Source organism: Pleurodeles waltl, chromosome 3_2 (assembly GCF_031143425.1).
Source record: "Pleurodeles waltl isolate 20211129_DDA chromosome 3_2, aPleWal1.hap1.20221129, whole genome shotgun sequence".
In the NCBI taxonomy this organism is placed as follows: domain Eukaryota; kingdom Metazoa; phylum Chordata; class Amphibia; order Caudata; family Salamandridae; genus Pleurodeles; species Pleurodeles waltl.
The window spans coordinates 173,088,420-173,109,667 of record NC_090441.1 but is presented as its reverse complement, the minus strand read 5'-3'; the positions used below and the strand labels follow the sequence as shown (position 1 = coordinate 173,109,667).

The 21,248-nt window shown below is 43.2% G+C and overlaps 1 protein-coding gene across 1 annotated transcript in view; it reads right to left on the bottom strand.

Moving 5' to 3' along the window:
* SLC11A1 (solute carrier family 11 member 1) overlaps positions 1-21,248 on the bottom strand; it is a 141,395-nt gene that overhangs the window by 70,388 nt on the left and 49,759 nt on the right. The window contains exons 6-8 of the mRNA XM_069227100.1: positions 19,675-19,745; positions 18,549-18,616; positions 14,621-14,776 (exon numbers count right to left, since the gene is read on the bottom strand). Of these exons, the coding sequence (XP_069083201.1) occupies positions 14,621-14,776; positions 18,549-18,616; positions 19,675-19,745 (295 nt within the window). The remainder of the gene's footprint in view (positions 1-14,620; positions 14,777-18,548; positions 18,617-19,674; positions 19,746-21,248) is intronic.

The window sequence follows — 21,248 nt, the reverse complement described above, 5'->3', positions numbered from 1 at the left end:
TGGTTTTAATGGAGTGTTATAAAACATGGTAGTACTAGGTATAAATTGTATATTATTCAAATCTGTATTTGAGAAGCATTTTTTTATTTAACCAAAAAGTATTTGCGCATTTTGTAGCAGCCTATATATGATGTCATTGTATTTATATAGCGCTCACTATCCCTGACTAGGCATCGAATGCATGTTTAAAATAAGGACTTACACATTCACAGTTCTTTCAGGGGTCTCGGTACTTCATAGTACTAACAAACATTGGCAAAGCCAATAGGTCTAGTCTACGCAAAAGTTATTGGCTTTGCCAATGTGTTTTAGCCATGTTATACACCAGAGTGGCTGCTGTTCATGGCTAAAAGTTAGTGGCATAGTGGTGTGGAGTGGAGTAGAGCAGCATAGGAGCAGTGGCAGAGAGCCCAGTAGTGCAGGGTACAGTGCAGTTGTTTAGAGTGCATTGCCGTAGAGTGCAGTGGTTTAGAAAGCAGTGGCATGGGACAGAGTAGAGTGGCATAGAGTGCAGTGGAGTAGAGTGGCATGCAATAGAGTGGCAGAGAGTGCAGAAGTGTAGAGTGGTGCAGTGGCATAGAGTGCAGAGAAGACTTGTGTGGCAGAGAGTGCAGTGGTGCAGTGCAGAGTAGAGTATAGTGCTGTAGAGTGCAGTCGCGTAGAGTGGAGTGATGCAGAGTAGAGTGGCATAGAGTGCAGTGGCTAGAATGCAGTAGTACAGAGTAGATTGGTGAACAGTACAGTGGCGGAGAGTGCAATGTTGCAGAGTAGAGTGTCAGTGCAGTGATTTAGAGTGGCACAGAGAGCAGTGGCATAGAGTGCAGTGGTGCAGAGTAGAGGGCAGTGGCATACAGTTCAGTTGTTTAGAGTGTATTGGCACAGAATGCAGTGGCACAGAGTGGCATGGGGTAGTGTAGCATAGAGTGCAGTGGAGTAGAGTGGCATATAATAGAGTGGCAGAGAGTGCAGTAATGCAGAGTGGTGCAGTGTCAGAGTGCAGAGTAGACTCGTGAGATAAATGTAGAGTCCCAGACATACACTCTAGTGCAGAGTAGAGGGCAGTGGCATACAGTTCAGTTGTTTAGAGTGTATTGGCACAGAATGCAGTGGCATAGAGTGGCATGGGGTAGTGTAGCATAGAGTGCAGTGGAGTAGAGTGGCATATAATAGAGTGGCAGAGAGTGCAGTTTCAGAGTGCAGAGTAGACTCGTGAGATAAATGTAGAGTCCCAGACATACACTCTAGTGCTGTGAGACTACAGACAAGTTGTGGGTACCTCACATCCTGACATTTGGTGTGAGACTGTTGCCCACACCATCTGCCCTGCCTCTTTAATTTCTTTTTAAGTTGAAAGTCAATGGGCGGTTAAGGTAAGCAAGATGTTTTTGTTCAATGTGTTTAAACTAGCATAAGGTTAATTACCATAATGTTTCCCAAACTGTTTGCCAGGGGTTTTAAAATGTTCAGAAACATAATCAACAATTTGCTGTTACTTTTTCTTCAAGAAAGATTGGGTAGTTTTGGGCAGGATCGATGGCCTTGACACAGTGCTGAAGGGCATTAATTTACTACTGAACAAGGACGTAATGTGACACCGAAATGTAGCATACCAGGAGGCAATCACAAAAAGACCCCAGTGAATAAATAGTGCTATGTTAAAAAAGAGTAAATAAATGCACTGACAACATAGTGAGGCATGGCCTCTCTTGCGTGTGTCTGTAAAACTGATATTTGTTCTTGAATTTTTGTCCTGAATTTAACCCTTTGTCCTGAATTTTTGTCCCGAATTTTGACCCTTTGTCCTGACTTTTTTACAGTCCTGTCCAGAATTTGCATCAATGCCAGGTGGTCACCCTAACTGCACCTGCTGCACCAATGATAGCTATGCCCCTGGCCTGGGCTACCACTCAGTACATCATATAAACACATGCTGAGGCTGGAGAGGATGAGGCATTGAGGCGACTGCTCTCCCCTTCTGACACTGCCTTCCCTTGCCCTGTGCGCGAGGGGAAGTGCATTGCGTCACCCGCAAGATGAAAGAAACACGACCAATCACTGTATGGCTTCAAAACAAAGATGCACAATGATTGGTCTGGTTCTGTTATGCTCCCGCCCCGTGCTGCCTTTTGAGTGTGGGCCAGCCTGAACCACCCTCCCCAGAACCAATTCTTGCCCTGTTCTCATGCTGTTTGTAGTAGTAAATTACTACTGAATCATGAATGAGAGCAACAAGAGGATTGGCTGGGGAGGTGAACCCAACACTCTGAAGGAGGCAAGGGTGCTGTCCTGTGTTATCACCGGCTCCTTAACATAGTGCGGGTTCAAAAGGCCTGAAGTGCACATGGCTGGTCACAGTAAGAGACCTGTCCAACCTGACATGCGCACTGGACTTCATTCATGATGCCTGCCAGGCAGCCAATGGAGATGATTGGCCTCGCCCTGCCAGACGACTGAGGAACACAGCACTGTGGATGGGAAACAACATTAAATGCACTAAATGTAATTTTTTTTCTTCTTAAGACATTAGCATTTTATCTCATATAGTCCAAATATAGCAGGTGAGGGACAGGTCACAGTCAAATGTAAAAACAAATAGAATACGGTCTTCAAAGATGCCAGGATGCTCCACATTCTCATTAGTGAGTCATCCTTTATGAATCATGATTTCCATTTGTAGCCAAAGCCTGCGCATCTCATTCCCTAGAAACTTCTTCAGAGCTTATGAGTGGATTTGGGTCGTGGAGACACCAGCGCCGGAATTACCATTTCCAAGCGGTATCTCTGGACCTAGTCCACCCATCACATATAATTATACCCGGAATGGAGATTAATCATGCAGACCTGACAACACCGGGTACTTTTCTGCATGGCGAGGCCCAATTGCGGGGACAAATCCAGCTAGGTTTACCACTTACTTTGAGCAGGTTGTAAATTCGATTGGAGGGGTGTGGGAGGCAGAGGAAGCAAGCTGGGGAGTCAGGAGACCATCAGGGGGCAGGTTCTTGTACAGCTAGGATGAGCACTGTGTGCTCCCACTCTAGTGTAGCAGGGATTGAGGTGGGAACAGTTCAAGAGCAGTTTCACCAGGTGCAGATCCATGCCTGGTGCTCTTGCTTCTGACAAGCTTGTAGTCTGGCAGAGGGTACCACTTCACCAGACTCTTAAGGGAGGCCATAATACCTTAATTGTTTCTTTTGTGAGTTTCTCTACCAAATGCTGTATAGGTACAGCATGAACACTGTTATCCATCTCTGCTCAGTAGACTGGCTTTGAAAACTGGGACATGTTGCATTTTTATGGAAATTTGTCAGATCAAAACAAGAAAAATCTAAAAAGTTCCAGCAAATCCGGGATGTCGCGTCATCCTATGATGGGGCATCTTCCTTCCCAGACCCTTTCCAGCGCCACAAACAAAAGCAGGAGGTCCCGTTCTAGTGGTTCTGTCTCAGAATTTAAACCCAATATCCTGCGTTTCAAATGCCTGCTGCTATGTTCCACAATAGATGCACCGAAACACCTTCAATATGGCCAGAAATGGGTTTTAATGGCATAATATAAGAACAACACCAAATAGGTCCTGCCAACACCTTCATCACCCTCCAACTGTTGTTTTTTCTTCTCCCGGCATTCCACCTAAAACCCATGACATGGTAGCCACTATGACCTCATGGCATAAGTAAATGTCAATCTGAACATAACAGCCGTCTACCAGTTCATCAATTTGCGTGACAACAGTCAAGCCACTTTAGTTTCCATACTGGACAAACAGTGGTAGCTTCTGGATCATGGGTACTCGCAAACATTTTCCCAGGAGCTAAAGTATGTTTTGTGGTGTGACCGAGGGCCTCATTGATGCCTGCATGGTGGGAGTTGGGGTTTAAATTGGGCGTAGGGGAAGCGAAGCTTGCACATGATGTGAACAGTGAGTTGTGGAGCTATTTTGAGGGTTTCATCACATGCTGCCCTCTAAATGAAGCCCATGTCTCTAGAAGAGTTCCAGATTTGATGATAAAGAGTTATCTTGTATCCAAGTCACTATTCCTCTACCATGCCCTGGAGTAAGCATTCTGTGCTTGCTATTGCTACCTGCGGTGAGTCAAATGTACAAAGGAAGTAACTATTATTGAACTGAAATGAAATAGAAATGTAGGAATAACAATTTCCTTATGCATTAAGGGCCAGATGTACTAACATTAGTGTTTGTGAGTACCAAGTAGCAAATTTTTGAGATTCGCTATTTGGTAGTTGCAATGTACTAAGGTACTAAAGTGTGTTTTACACTTTTTGTGGTTCCTAGTGGACTGCAAATAGACCTACGTCATGAATATTAATGAGCTAGGTCTCAGTATGTGACCTATATGGAATCGCAAAAATCACATGGATGGTGGTCTGCTGGGGTCAGCAGATGACCATGTCTGTGGTTGCTTTTAAGTATAGCAATCTTTTTTTTTAATGCAGCTCATTTTCTTTAAGAAAAAATGGATGCATTTAAAAAAATAAAAAAACGTTTTCTTTAAATTTTTTGAGAGCAGGCAGTAGTCCATGGGACCTGCTCCCATTTGCAAATGGGTTACCACCAACTTTTGAGTTGGTGGTAAAGTGTGACTATTTTGCGACCGCATTTCGGCTGCAAAACATTTGTACATACCATTCCAATTCGGTATTAGGAAAGGACACCCTCAGCATGCCCCCTTACAAATACTGAATCAAAAAAGCTAAATTGGGATTTGATAACAAGTTACCAAATCGTAATTTGGGCTTTGTACATTCCAAAAAGCATTTTTCCAGTTACAAACGGCCTGATTCTGCAAATCGGGCCATTTGCGAACAAAAAAAGTGCTTTGTACATCAGACCCTTGGTCTCCTATCTGCAAACATTAGGTGTGCTTGGAAACAGGCCCAATTAAGGTAGCGAGTGCTAATAAAAATCCTTGACAAAAAACCCCTAACAAGGTGTGCAATTCATTGAGATGGGCAGGCGCAAACACCCACCCTCCACCACTAGACATAGGGCAGTGGGAAAGTTTTAACCACAGCATTAGGAAACTTGATTTTTAATCCTGTCTTTACCACTCTGTCAAAATAAGCTGGTTAAGAACTCTGTTTAAAGTCTGGAGAAGTAACACAGTACAGTGGCATGCAGTTGGATAGAGTAGACCTTTAGTCTCACCATCAGAACCACTCACATCCCAGTCGTTGTGTAATGAGCAAGATGGTACTCCTGCTTCACCAAATCATTTCATGATGGTCAATCTTGATCCTTTCTATTCCTTTGTCCCCTTATTTGCCATTATATGATAGTGATGGGTGAGCCACTGAAGGCTCGAGACAAGTTTGAGCCACGCTGTGGCACAGCTTGAAGTTATCTTAGACCCTTGAGCCCAAAACAAGCTGAGCCTTCATGTAGCTTCTGCCTGCAATGCACACCCTACCGTCGTGGGCCAAGGATTAAAAAGAAAGCATTAATTTTTTATTTAAAACAAGAGAGAGAAAAATGTACCCATCTAGTTGCTGAATTTCACAATGTGAAACCAGAAAGCCAGGCATCAATCCTGTCTTCCCTACTTGACCAAGTTGTGTGATACCAGGCAATTGTTTTATTTCACGGTGCTTCCCTTTTCTTCGTTATCAGATATGAGAGCACTTGAAATACACAAGTACAGAATCTGTGTGGTTAAAAACCTCTCATGTTTGATTTAATAAAGTATAATGTTTCCATGTATAATAACAACCCAGGCCACACAGAGGATACACATGACAACTGACTTGCCTTTTGGCATTGTTGTCAGGGTGGGGGCAGAGACATGAATGTTTCTATTTTTATGTTTGAAAACTATCCCTTTTCAAAGTTTCCTCTCAATGTGGTGATATAATCTTATGCACTAAGTTGAAAGTCTTTTGCATTTTAAGGAAATTCATTTTATTTTTTATTTTGAAGAGACACTATTATATTTATAAATGTTTGTTTCAAGATGTCTTTAGAAATTAAAGGTGCTCCTAAGGGCACATAGTGCAGGCCACCTTCTTACCTTCTTTTCCTGTGCTTACAGTAAGCTTGTGCATCAATGCTTGCCAGTTTATTTAACTTTGTACTGGCGGTTACTACTCTGCCAGATAAACAGCGCCTCAGTGCTGCTGCTCATCAGAGGGCCACATCTAAAAGTTAGGAGGGCCGCAGGCGGGCCTTACGTTGAGTATCACTGTTCCAGATGGAGGTGCTCAAGCCAAAAGTGCCCCCTCAAATATCCAAACTTTTTCTGCATTTGTCTTCACACGCACCAGCTGCAGCGGAACATCTCTCGCATACCCCAGCGCATGGCCGTCAGGTTGCAGGTGGATGGACTCATGCAAATAATCTCCTAAAAAGAAGCCCTGTAAGGTCATTTTTACTTAATATTATTACTTAATATCATTTTTAGGTTTGGCCTTTGAGAGAGCTTTCGCTGTCTAGCCCGACTTTTGTTTTTTCAAAAATCCATACATACTACACATACATGTAGGGTATTGTTGTCAGTGTGCAGCGCCACATTTTTTGTGCTCTTTAGCGCCCCCTAACGCCACCAAGGCGGTAGTCACGGAAACTAGCATCAAAATTTTTTACACTGGTTCAGAGCTGTGCAGAATTAGCGTAAAGGTTTTTTACGCTAATTCTGCAAAACTCATTGAGACCCATTGAAAACAATGGCATGCCTCCTTTTAACTCCTGCTCTGAGCTGACGTTAAAAATGGTGAAATAAATGACGCAAATAAATCTTTTTGATTTCTTTGCGCCATTTTTCCAGCCCCCCTAAAGGAGGAACACCCCCTTTGCATACATCATGCCTGGTGCAGTCATAATGTAGTGTAAAGGATTACAAATGCATGCATTATGCCACTTTGTGGATTTGGCGTGCCGATTTTGGCCTTGATTGGCCACATTAGCATAAAAATAATGACACTAATGTGATGCAAGGAGGCGCTAGAGGCACTTAAATCAGCCCTTTAATGTATTGATCTTTTAAATTGACATTTACATTGTATTTCTGCACGCCACTGCATACAGCATGGGGCGATGGGTCAGTCACATTACTCTCTGGCAGCCTTCACTTTGAGTAACTCCACAAAGCCTGTTGACATTGTTCACATCTGCCTAAAATTAGTTCCTTTCCCCGCAATGACAAAACATTTTCAAATTGTGTTTTTTTAATTAATTTATTTTTTGTCTTTAAATAACTGCTATTTATTTAAAGACATTTTGGATGCCTACACTCTGGGGGATGTATTTCCATCTCCTTTTTAAAGTTGATGAAAATACATAATGCATTTTTAAATTTACTTTATGTCTTTAAATCATTATTTTGCCTGCACCTCAGGTGATTTATTTTCTGACTCATTTTACGCATGTTGCTATAAATTGTATTAATGGCATTGCAACTCTGTAGCTGCCAGTCTCCTTCACAAATACTAATGTTACAGTGTATGGTGCAACTGAAAGGCTCCTTATTTAAAAACACTACTAATAAAACGGCCACATGAGCAAATAGTTTTTAGATGTCAATGTTTTTATTGCCAGCACAATGAAGCCAACTTTAATTGCAGAATATCTTTTTTTGTTTTATTTTTGTGAGACATCTTTGCAAAAATAATACAATTATAATTAACTGTTGCCAAGGCCAGACCTTTTGGCTTTGCTAATGCTTGTTTTCCTACTAGATCCCAATCGTGTTCTGCTCATAGTAAGTTCTAAAATTTCACCTTCAATGGCTTGTGCTTATACAAATGTCATAAGTTGTTATAAGTTGAATTTTCACATTGATGGAAAGAAAGCAACTGGTGACGAGCAGTAATTAAATGAAATTGTGGAACCTACAGCAATCAGTCAACATGAATATTGAAGGATTATTTAACTTGCGCTGACTTTAAGCATCAGCAAATAGTAGCTGATTTACAACTGTAGTGATTTTATGTGCAGTTGAGGTCCTTATGTGTTCCTACATAAAGCTTGAATAATTGTTGGTACGTGCAGAGCTGGGAAGCAGGTATATTTTTTTTGGGGGGGGGGCTTATGAAATGTGGCATTGTCACTACATCCTGCAAAGTCCTGTGTGCTTAGCATGAAATAAATTGCACATGGTAATGTAGCCAGGCTTTAAGGCTTAGGGGCATATTTGCTAACATTTAATGTAATGCAGCTGACCAGTGAAGTTTCATGTAATGCAGCTGACCAGTGAAGTTTCTGCACTGCGGTGCGTGAATGGGAGAGAGCATAACACCTTCCTGTACAAAAACTACCCAGGGAGGCCTTTTCCTCTTTGCATGGAATTCCCAAGGAGAAATGAAGATATTGCTTTGTGTTTAAAAATCTTTGTACATACAGATTTGCATCAAAATACATGGGTAGATGTACAGGAACGCCCATGCACCATTCATGTAATGCATACATGATGCACGCTGCCTTGTGTTACTGTTTTTTTTTTTTACAAAGCCAATCAAATCGGGATTTGCGTGTCTTTGGAAGTCCCAAAATGTTTTTTGCGTCAATGTTTTGCCAAAGAGCGACAACAACCTCAACACAAAATCTTAGTAAATCTGAGCCTAGGTGAAGTCAAAAATAAATGCTGCAGTGCCGATTTCTACCACCAGAGGGAGCATACGGCTCAGTCAATTCCAAAAAGAAGCACCAAGTTGCGAAATTGGCGAAACCCCGAAGGGATTAATGAGTGGACTGTCCCGGGTCCAAAGGTACATCTGTGGCGGGGAAAGTACCGGGGCAGGTTGTACAGAATTCCCAGGGCGTTACATTCATGCCAGCTCACACAGACAACAACACCTGGGCTGTACCTTTGGTGGAATGAGGAAGCGGCGCAGAGGGAAATAAAGTGATTTATCCCGGGCCCTGCATTCTTATATTATGCGGCATTAGGTTACATCTCCGCATAGCTCAGTAGGCCGAGGCACCAACAGAGGATTTAGGTGTAACCTGCAGGCCACATGTTTGAAACCTAGCTGCCTGGCTGAGCCCTTTTAAAAGCCCTTTTAAACATGAATACTGAACACGTCAGCACGTCCATTAAACGTAGGTGAATAAACCAGTCATATCGAGGGCCAGATAAGGTTAAAGGTGGGTTGCAAAATCAGGTATGTTGACTACACCGTCCGCGCAAGAGGTGGTGTTGAGGTCATACATAGGGACAATCTGAAATTCTCTCTTCAGATTCACAGTTCTAAGCCTTTGTGAAATTTTTAGAGTTCCATTTGCACAAATTATGCGAAATTTTAAAAAAATGGCACGAAATTACACAAAATGCTGTCCAGGCATTTCTTTAGCACGAAATTAGTCCTCATGTTTTATTTTTGCATACATGGACACACTTCAAGCTAAAAAATAAGTGCAAAATCGATTTGACAGGAACAGTAGCCGCTTTCATTCTGTCTGTTCATGTTCTTCCTGTGCTCACGCAATAGGAATTTTAACCCAACACAACTGAAATCATGCGACGTTGCCCAATTGTGCAATTTCTTACATTTTGCATAATAGGCATAATGTGAAATGCCAAGATTATGGAACATTATACCGGTGTAAACACATTTTCACCTGGGCCTCATAGTCACCCACAACTGAATTTCACTCAGTAAAGGTGTCACCGAGCAGTTTCTTCTCTGTGAAGCCCTTCTAGTATAGCGCCTTTGTGGTCCCATAGGCTCTTGGTATTACTTTCTGCCGGACTGTATTCTCCAGTAGTAGATGCTGCAATAACCAATATCTGGATACCTTGAACCTCTGAGAGTGTTTGTCTTCAGTGGGGAATCCAGACCAATTCTTGGGCGAGACCAGGATTGATATATGGTGGCACTCTTTCCCTTGGGTAATCATGTGCTCTGGAAATACACAAAAGCAATAGAATAAAAAGCAAAGTTTTCTCTCACCTAGCTCTAAACCAGGCTGCTAGTGCTATGTTTTGTGGTGGGGTAGATAAAATAGCCCTATAGCCTGACGTCGGGGGCTATACTGGCCATTAAGGGCCCGCTCCAGTGTTAAAGGCCGGAGCCGAAGGGCCTGCTATGAAGGGCTATAAGGCTATTACAACATTCTGCCACTAGAGGGCAGAATGTTCTAATAAAGCAAAGGCCTCACGGAGACCGAGGGGATTAAAATACCCTCATGCTCCCTGAGGACTTTATTCACAGCAACTGCAATGGCCAACTTTGGAATGTTGGATCTCCGGGCTTCTACCGGCCATTAGAAGCCAGGAGCACTCCATTGTCTTCAATGGAGCTCCCAACATTTCATTGTTCTAATTTTTTTTTAAAAATCTGGTGTTTCCTCATCAGAGAAACAATGATGAGTTGGTACAAGCTGCTCCCAGGCCTGAAGACACCAGAAGAGCATTCTCCATGGAGTTGCCACCTCGCCAAATTTGCCCTCAAACTTCACAACTTTATTCTTCATGTGTGTCTTCTTCCTGGCTTTCCATGGTGAGTTATAGAAAGTCAGTGACAAGAACCAAGCCCAGTCAGCAGAGATGGTCGAGGAGGCAGTCAGTGACATGATTCACATGTGGTCACTTCGTTTCTAATTGGTTCATAAATGCTGACCAAGCAGATAAGTTTGCAACCAGGGGTCATTTTATGGAAAAAAATCAGAGGCCACTTTCTGAGCCCTTGGGCACTTTGGTATTCCAGATGAAGCCACCCGGGGGCGCACTGACTGGGCAATACGTTAAGGTGGTGCGCAGCCCCTGCATCACCCTGTGGTGCTCCTTAAGAGACAGCCACTAGATTGCACCTGCACCGGGAACAGCATATTTGCTGTAATAATATGCGCTGTCCCAGTGTGCACCTGGTGCACAGAAATAATGTGTGCACTGAGCGCAGAGCAGGACAGTATGTCGTATCCATAATATGGCCCCCGGGATTTGAAGGAACTATGACAGAGGGCCTGTCTGGCAGCTAGAAATGTCCTATGCTCAGTCTATAGCTAAAGAGTTTCCTGCTAGAGCTTGCAGAGGACACCCCACTCTCAGACTCTAACTCTCAAGGGTGCTGGAGAGAGCACCTGCTGCTGCAGCAAATCTGTGAACCATTCCTTCAGTGTTAGCCATAGCAGGCCTCTATGACAACGAGGTCAGAAAGGTGGGCCAAAACTTTCCGCACGCGTTGGAGGTCAACGGCTTCCAGGTGCATAAGAGGTCCTCATACAGCGATGACCTATTGCCCCTGGTGATGTCCTCTTGATCTGAGGATGCTTCTAGTCTACAATGGGAAATCCAGAAACCTTTAACAGCCCATCACCTCTTACTTGTCTGCAGAGAGCCAGCTAGCAGCGGGACACTTGCTATGACTCTGCCCCACCAGAGGTGAGCCAATAAAGAGCCAGCGCTAACTAGGTAATATGCTTAGTTAAGGTCCATAGAGTAGGATTGTTTAGTTGAAATTTTAGTGACTAATTTAGAGTTTGCTGGACAGGTTACTCAGACACAGCGGTGATGAATAACCCCTATATTTTGGCGGACGGGATATCTGTCGCCGTTGTGACGGAGTAACGCACCCCCCAAACTTTAAATCAGGCCTTTACTCTCTTCAGTAGTGAGTGGTGGCCAATACTGTGTTAATGGGGAAAGTACAACGTTTTTTTCCCTTGTTGGTGTTATATGGTGGGAACTAGATTAATGTCAGTAATATTTTCTATGTTGGTTGCAGGGCGTGACAACCCATAGGAGGCCTGCCAGGAGAAGGTGATAAAGTTTTAGTAAATTCGGGAATTATGGTTCATGTCTTGTCTTTTATGGGTTAAAGGGTGAACCCATTGAGGGGAAGAACACAGGACCCATCTATGCAGCAGTGCATGTGTGTTTCAAGGCCTGGTTGTTCCAGGGGCTGGCCGGGGTGATGATGTATTTTGCATTGAGGAAATGTTAATTGATATGAGTTCTCCTTGAAATAAAACCACCTCTTATCTGAAATCGACCACAAGCTCCACATTGTGCCCTCATGTGCTAAACTGAACACAAGATGCTGCAAGACTACAAGGGCCGGTTCACAAAGGGCCTCCACACTCGTGGTGGAGGCCCTGCAGTCTTAGCACTCCTGGCGGGACCTCTACAATGACTAAGTGCAGTGTGGAGGTACCACCACAAGTGTGGGGCCTCCGCCACGACGGGTGGTCCCCCCGCACCACAAGTGCAGAGGCCCTTTGTGAATTGGCCCCACACTGCCTTGCTCTTGTACAGTGCCATGGTGCGAAAAATGTCTGCACCCATTTCCAGTGCTGCGTTACCTCTAAATAAGGGAGAGTGTTTTAACATGTTAAGCTTAACATTCAACTATATGGAATACACAGAGAAAATGCATCTTCAAAACATAAAAATGAGAGCATGGGAAATAAGTCGACACCTTCCAGCTTTTGGAAATGGTCAGCTGCAGATTTAGGGCCTGATTAGATCTTGACGGATGGAATACTCCATCACAAATGTGACGGTTATCCCGTCCGCCATATTACGATCCCCATAAAATATAATGGGATCATCATACGGGCGGACATTCGTGACAGAGTATTCCCTTCCGCCCAGATCTTAATGAGGCCCCAAGGGCCTGAATTAGAACTGGGCAGAGAAGTTACTCAGTCACAACAGTGACGGATATTCAGTCTGTCGAAATCTAAACCCCATAGGATATAATGGGATTTAGAGATAGCCACGACTGCTGTGACCGAGTAACCCATCCGCTGAGTTCAAAATCAGGCCCCAAGTTCTTTATGCAAATATCAAACATCTAAGAAGTGTGAGATGGAAAATCTCAAAAGGGAAATTAATAGGAACAAACCATAACTGCTTGTTCAAAACATGTGAGTCATTTAACAGAAATAGAAAGCCTATTGCCAGATCTATTAAGGAAGGGTACCCGAGCAGTATCTGAAGAAAACCAGGAAACATGTACAAGGTCACTCCTATGCTAAAAATAAAAAGTAGATGAGAGCAACCAATGACATTTAAAAGTAAATATAGTGAAGATAAAAAATGGATATAGAAATTAGGTTACGCCATTGGAAAACCTTAAGGCTACAAAAGAATGCAGCAGAAATGACAAATCCTCATTCTGAAGTCATAGTTAGTAGGACAGTAAATCTATTAAGTAGAAGCCATCTGGATAATAAGGAGAGATGACCAAAGGATTGGCTTCCAGACAAACCAAGAGGGGTTTCATGAATGCAGCCTATGCTTCCTATTACATAGATAGGATTAATGCACCGGGATGAAAGGCTGCAAATTAAATGGAATCTGCTAATTCAATCCTCTTATGTAGCATCCTGCAATTAATCCTGGTGGTATGATGAACTGAACACTGAGAGCACACAGAGAGAGCAGAGAAGTAATGGTGGTACAAGATTTGTCTGTTCATCATCATGCAAAGGATATGTACAAGTCAGTGCCCTTCCACAGCCTGTCACACCAGAACACACTGTGATTCACGCCACATAGCTGCATGAGGGTAACCTGAGTCACACTTTCACATCTTGGTGAGTAAGCTTAGCCGTCAATTTTTCAAGGCTGATAAAGTGAGTAGCATGTGTTGAATAATAGTAGTAACTAATATTTACAGAGCTACAGCATACAATCTTTGACAGAAAATGCTCTCTGCTTGTCATGTAATGCACTAGACTCCTTGTAACTTCAGAGTTGCAGGTTAAGATTAAGGGAGGTTTACTTAAACCTTTCATTTTTCTGTTATTTTACAAAATGTATACCATATCTTCTACGGAAGAGTAGAAAAAATGCCATCATTTTTTAGGTTGAGCATAGCAGCACGCAAGCGCTGCTTTTCCGACGTGTTGGTATCTATGTGGGCTTTTAACCACGCCCACCTCACGCTCATCACTTTCACACGTTTGTGGACTTACCTTTCAAAAATTCTTTGTTATCATTGGTAAATGCTTTACGTTTGTCCCGCCTTGGGAGGTTTTGTTACTGCCATGGCCATCGATCCTGTTACATGGATAATTGCACGTTTGCCGATACGTTTGACTGAGAGCGAACTTCTTTTTCCTTTTGTGTCTCTCCTTTCCGCTCATGCTTATGGTGGCCGTGGCACTTTGAGTCGGCTCGCTTATGTCAACTCTTTTACTTTTGATTTCAATTTATGTGGCAAGAAAAGTCCAGTTAGGAATTTACAATGCTAATAGCTTTCACTTGAGCAATCCCAAGACCCATTGCATTGACAAAGCTTGTTTTAATAGTCAAAAGCACAACAAATTATTATGGGATGTAATATGTACCGCTTTAGATGAAGTAACCTACGGCAAGTAGACATCCCATCATAGGTATTCCATGCAGTCTTGGAGAATGTGGTTCCTTCCCATCTAGAGTGCCTCGTGGAAACTCTGCACAGTTGCTAGTCTAATTTACACCCTCAACATGGGGTGGCGTGATACAGGTGCCAGTCTGACTTTACCTCTTGGCACTAATGGTGGAGGTGCCACTGTGTTGCGATCAGACAGCAAGAGCTGAGATGCAAAGTTTTGAGGGTGCAGGAGCATTGAGGCAGGCATTGGAAAGCCCAGTCTCACAACCATGTGAAGCTGAGCTTTGATCTTGTGCCCATCCAATCTAACAATGATTGAGTTGATATCCATGCTCTCACCTACCTTCACCAGAGAAGAGTGGAGGTATATGTTGTGTGGCATGATGATGGCTCCAATGATGCCCACAGCTTGCAGAAGCTCTGCAGATCCACAGCCGGGGCAGTATGGGATGAACATACCCTTCAAAACCTCAACCTGGTCTGGCTTTACCACTACATACTGGCAGAAAAAAGAGAGAAGCAAACATAAAAAATGCATGTCGTAGGATATCATCTATTGTTTTTTAATATGACAGGCCTTTCTTACATAAAGATACCTAGGCTCTCAAGCATAACTTCACATTATATTGACAATCCCAAATTACGTTTCCTTATACTTGAGTTAATCCATAATTATATTGGAAAAGAACAGTCTGAAAATCCCTTATATTTTTACATATGTTAATTTGTTTTACCATATAGACACCACAGTTTCTCAATGTATCACATACATCTTACACTAATACACATAAATATATCCATCACACATCTAAAACATAAATTCATTCATAGAAACTAAAACCAAGTCCACCAAGATATTTATCAAAATTCACACCCATTCCCTTCTTTCTCTGGCAAAGAGAGAGGTTTAGAGAATAAAGACCAATGAGACTTATTTTTTTAGATTAATTACAATTAGGCTTTACACCCTATGTCCTCCTCTTCTTTTAAGTCACTTGCTGTCCTCCCTACCATCTACTCAGGCTGCCCAACAAGGATCCTACTGGGACATCTGAACTCCTGACTTTGCACAAGTTTAAGCTCATGTCCCAAACACTCACAACTGTATCACAGTCAAAATATCAACCTACTGATATATTAATTCATCCGCGACATCACCTGCTACTACATTATCGAAGTAATTCTAGGTGAGTGACTCTGAAGGTAAGAAGAGTACATAAATACTTACCATGCTGACTATAGTGGCTACAAAAGGTTTGAAGGCTGATATCTTGACTGTGATATAACAAGGTCCAACCTCATGTCCCACATTGCTCTAGAGGAGAGTCTTCTCATTGTTCCAGCGTTCAAGGAAGACTTATCTCTGACTCCCTGGCTCACTCCTGACAGGTCCCAGGACCTCCCTGCTGAATACTGCATCTGCTCGAGTTCCCATCATTCACTTTCCTTTTAGGGTATATTCTAATTCCTAAGCCCTATTGAAGGTCACCACTCATGCCTTCGATTTATAAATGATGCGCCTTCTTCATATTTTTGTGGACATTCATCTTCTCTTCCTTCTTCATAGATCCTCATGTATTGCACACTTCCTGGGAATCAGTATCTCTAGCCTATCTCTTGGAAGTTTATCTTTGTCTCATTGTCTCTATTCCTATAATTTGCCCTTTTCAACACTCAGGAGGTTTTTACCTCATATATCTATATATAGGAAAGTTCCCATTTGCAATCCCTCTTGGTGATAGGGGACTTCCCTTCTCATGTGCCTTTCATGGAAGGATCTCATCTGTTGTTTCTTTGTGAAAGGGATGATTTTCTTATTCTCTGCATTTGTTTTAAAGTCTTCTCATCTCATATGTTTTGGATAGTTCTTATCTCATGCATGTACCTCTCTTGATGTATTACATTTTTCAATATCTGCTTTGGAGAGGTTCCTCCGCCTTTATAACTGTAATCTTATGTATGTCTCTTTGAGGGATTTTCTAATCACATACATCCTTCTTGGTGGATACTATTTTTCGATAGCCCTTTAAAAAGGCTCCCATATTTCACACCCCTCGCCAAATGATTCAGTTGCCTTTATCACTCCCAAAACAATCACATGTTTTCAAACTTTGTCTGAGAGTTATCTTGCCCTGTCTTCCTTTTTGAGAGTTCTATGTCTATTGTAGTTTGCATATAGGATTCAAGCACCCTTCTTCCAAGGTTCTCATCTAATTGCTCCTACTTGGATGATTCTCATCTCCTCTAGCCCTCTTGGAATGATTTAATCTCCTGTATCCCTATTGGTGGGTTCCCATTTCCTGTACTTCTATTGGGAGGTTCTTATTTCCAGTACCTCTGTTGGAGTGTTCACCCCTGTGACACTTTGTCATGGTTTAATCTCCTGTATCACTCTTGTAAGTGTCTTGTCGCCTAAACCCTCTTGGAAGTTTCTCATTGCCTGTATTCTTTTTGGAAGGTTCATATTTCTGGTATCCCTGTTGGATGATTCTCATCACCCTTATCTTTGTTAGAAGCCTCTAGCTCTCCAAAATGTTCTCATCGTGAGGATCCCTGCTGGAAGATTCTCATCTCATTTTGGAGGATTCTCTTCTTCTTTATCCCTCTTAAGGGTTCTCATTTTATTTCTTAATGAAGGATTCTTATGTGGATTATTTCTGTTCGAGGGTAATCATCTCCTTATGAATGGGAAAGTTCTACCAGTGTAGTGAAAATGCCACATTCGCCTAGTGGATTGTTCAATTATCCTGTGCTCATCTTCCATGTCTTGCATCTTCTTATCTCTTGCAACCATCCTGGAGGGCTCTAGTCTCCACCTAACTCTTGGAGGTTCTCACTTCATTTCTCCACTCACCTGTATTTTCTGTTGGAGATTTCTCACTTTCTCTATCTCTGTACTTGGGGGGGGGTTGGGGGGGGCTCTTTGTATCTCTCACAGAGTATGCTCTTCTCTTATCCCTCTCTTAGAAGGTCCTATTTATTGTTTTCCTCTTGAAGAGCTCTTTCCTCCTGTATCTCTTTTTCCTCCTGTATCTCTTATGAAGGCACCTTTTCTTAGGTATTTCTCCTGGAAGGTTCCTGTCTCTTTTCTTAGAAGGTTCTCTTCGTTTGTATCTTTCTTGGAATGCTCTTGTTGCTTTTATTTTCTTGTGGATGGGGTATTACTATACTGTATCTCTTGAAAGGTCTACTTCTCTATTCTTGTCTTGGAAGGTTCTTTTCTTCTGTATCCCTTTGAAATGTTCTTATCTTATTCCTGGGAGTGTGTGGGGAGTTTGATGCTCTACCTCTCTAAGAAGGATCTCAGCTCTTTTCTTCTCTTGGAGTCTTCTCTTCTCCAGAATCTTTATTGAGGTGTTTGCATCTTCTGTATGCCTGCTAGTATGTTTACTCTCTTGTTGTACACATTGGCCCTCATTCTGACCCCGGCGGTCACGGACGCCGGGGCCAGGGTCGGCGGGAGCACCGCCAACAGGCTAGCGGTGCCCCTCAGGACATTCTGACCGCGGCGGTTCAGCCACGGTCAGAACAGGAAAACCGGCGGTCTCCCGCCGGTTTTCCGCTGTCCTGCAGAATCCTCCATGGCGGCGCAGCTTGCTGCGCGCCATGGGGATTCTGACACCCCATACCGCCATCCTGTTCCTGGCGGGTCGCCCGCCAGGAACAGGATGGCGGTATGGGGTGTTGTGGGTGTTGTGGGGCCCTGTTGGCATGGGCACTGCAGGGGCCCCCGTAAGAGGGCCCCACTATGTATTTCAGTGTCTGCTTTGCAGACACTGAAATACGCGACGGGTGCCACTGCACCCGTCGCACATACCCACTCCGCCGGCTCCATTCGGAGCCGGCTTCCTCGTGGGGAGGGGTTTCCCGCTGGGCTGGCGGGCGGCCTTCTGGTGGTCGCCCGCCAGCCCAGCGGGAAAGCCAGAATGGCCTCCGCGGTCTTTCGACCGCGGAGCGGCCATATGGCGGCTCCCTCCAGGCGGGCGGTTCCCGCCGCCCGCGGGGGTCAGAATGACCCCCATTATCTGTCCAACTACTGCCCACTTTTCATACCCCATCGCTCTTGGAGGTTCCTGTCATCTTTCCCAGCACATTCCCAGTTGCTCTGATTTTACATTTGTATTTTGGAATCACCTTCTCCGTCATCCCTTTGTGGCTGCAGATTATTGCCTCCCTTATCCCTCCTCTACCACTTGGGCTGCCCTATTCTCTGCCCTCTTGTTTTAGCTAATCTCACAAACAACAGCAAGGGAAGTAAATGGTTTGTGTACCTCGTAGCCAAATGTCAAAGCCATGATGGTTATCAGAAAAGCAAAGAATGCTTCCAGCTTTCTAAGGCCTGAAAGAGAGGAGACAGATGTGAGATGAATACAGCTAGTTCCAGAATCATGATTTCCAAATTACTTCTTTTCAGCCAATCGTACATTCAAATAAGATATCCTTTCCGTATACTTTTTAGCAGACACCAAGGAGAGAGCCAGTACGCTGTTTCTCCCCTTCAGAATGGGAGATGAATTACAGAACTACCTAACTCCACACGCAGATGAGCTTATTTATTTATTTGCAGAAATTGTTTGGCACCCTCAGCAATTTCCCTCCTTCCTGTCTTTTAATTAGGTAAATATTTCAGTTTTGGTAAGTTTAGGATTTTAATATTGTCAGAGTTGTTTTACATTATGCTTTTCCAATTTGTTTCACATTAGCATTTTGGTCAGAGTAGGGACTCCGTGAATGTTTTATTTCAAGATTTATTTTCATATTCTTTACTTTGTGGATTCTGCTTCCACTGATGCTCTCTGATGATACTTGTTCTCTGTGCCACATTTCATGTCACAGGAGAACCCTCTGCGCCAACTCCTGATTGTTGTTGTGTGTGCAGAGACAACAACAAAATCAATCAAGGCTGGGGCACACTCCATCCAGACCTTTTCCATCCCAACATAACCACACTCTGAATGCCCACGGTGGCCTCTTGGATGCAATTATAACACCTTATATCTGCAGCTAACTAACAACTGGCACTGTGGAAACTCATACCTATATGATTTACTCTTCACATCCTGGAGCAGGGCAATACCCACTTGCTGATCCAGACTTAGGGCCTGATTTAGATATTGGCAGACAAATTACTTTGTCACAACAGTGAATGATATCCCACCTCCTGAAATCTAAATCCCACTATATCCTACAGGATGGAGACTTTAGCGGGTTTAAGGTGGGAGGCAGGGGGGGCTTTAATTTGCCATCCTTGCATAATTCTTCCAGGTTTTAATTAGCATTTGAGACGAGCATGTCATTCTTTAATGTATGGTTATGGAACACTGTAACATTTCCTTCACAGTCCTAAACAAATACAACATTATCTTTGAGGGAGGGTGCATCAAACTCCAAGCTCACCATAGTTGTCGAGGAAGAGGAAGAAGACGGTGTCGATGATGGTGATGAGCACGCCGCCCCACAGAGGGATCCTGCAAGGAAGAAGAAGAAGGATGTAAGCTGTGGTCAGCCCTGCCTCATGCCTGCTGTTCTGCTGATGGTGAATCACTTGGCACCAGCTCACCCGGGCTTGCACAACCCTGGGAAACACATCTCTTTCACTTTTGCTGTTTGCTGCATGTGCAGTCAGTTTCTCGGCAGGGCCTGTTGTCACACAGGAAGTGAGATCATTTGTTTGCACTGAGGTTCAGCAGAATTAAATCAGATGAGAGGCATTTGTGTGGATGATGTGAACTTGGACACACTGTAGGTGAGAGGGTGAAAGTAACCATGGGACAGATGTACTAACATTAGGAATACCGATTTCCTAATGTATGAAACTCTTTTGAGTTTCATTAGCGATTCGTAATGGGTCACAAATAGACCTACTTCATGCATATTAGTGACATAGGTCACAATTTGTGACCCATTAGGAATCGCAGCCATCACAGGGATTGTGGCCTGCTGAAGTCAGCAGACCACCATGTCTGTGACTACTTTATAATAAAGCCATTTTTAAAAACACAACCCGTTTTCCTTAAAGAAAAAGAAGATGAGTTTAAAAAGAAAAAATGAAAAGTTTCATTTTTATTTTTTAAAAGTAGGCAGTGGTCTGTGACGCCAGTCCCTGCTCTTAAAAATGTTTTTTGAAAAATTCTCAAAAGGGAAAGAGTCCCAAGAGGACCACTTCCCATTTGTGACTGGGTTACCACCAACTTTGAGTTGATGGGTATGTGTGAATGTTTTGCGACCTTAATTCATGCATCCCAATCTGATTCGGTGTTTGGAAGCGCTGCCCTAACATGCCCCTTCAGCGCTACGAGGCCCGACTGGATAGTTATGCACTATACAAATACACCTGAACTAGCACCAGAACTTCCAAATACCGAATCAGTATGTATTCGCAGGTTCCAAACTATGATTTGGTAACATGTTACAGAATCGTAATTTGAGATTAATATACCCCAAAATGCATTTTTCTGGTCGCCAATGGCCCGATTCTCGTATTGGGCCGTTTATGAATGGAAAAATGCTTAATACATCTAGCCCCATATCTGCTGTGCACCCTCTCAAGCACTAATAATTATTTTCCTGTTTTACTGAAATTTACAGTGTGTGCCTTGTATAGTTGGTATTTGGAGTTTGGCACTCATTTGTTTATCCTCTCAAGAATTAAAGGCTCCTGGAATTCGAACCTGTGACCAGCAGTTTACACACATGTCTGCAGTAGGTTTACCTCACAGGGGCATCCTGCCACCATATGCAACCATCAGCAGGAAGAAACTGCAGATGAAGAGTCCTTGAGCATGTTTTTTACAAGCGGGACATTGAGCTATGGTCTTTGACATCACCACAGAAGACATCTGCTTAAAGTCCCCCTATTAAATGTCTTCGGAATTGTTTCTTCAGGTTAAACTCACGAGTTGAAGAGCACCCGCCCCTACTGGGAGGCACAGTTCAGGAAAGAAAAGTATTTATATAAAGTTATCAAACTG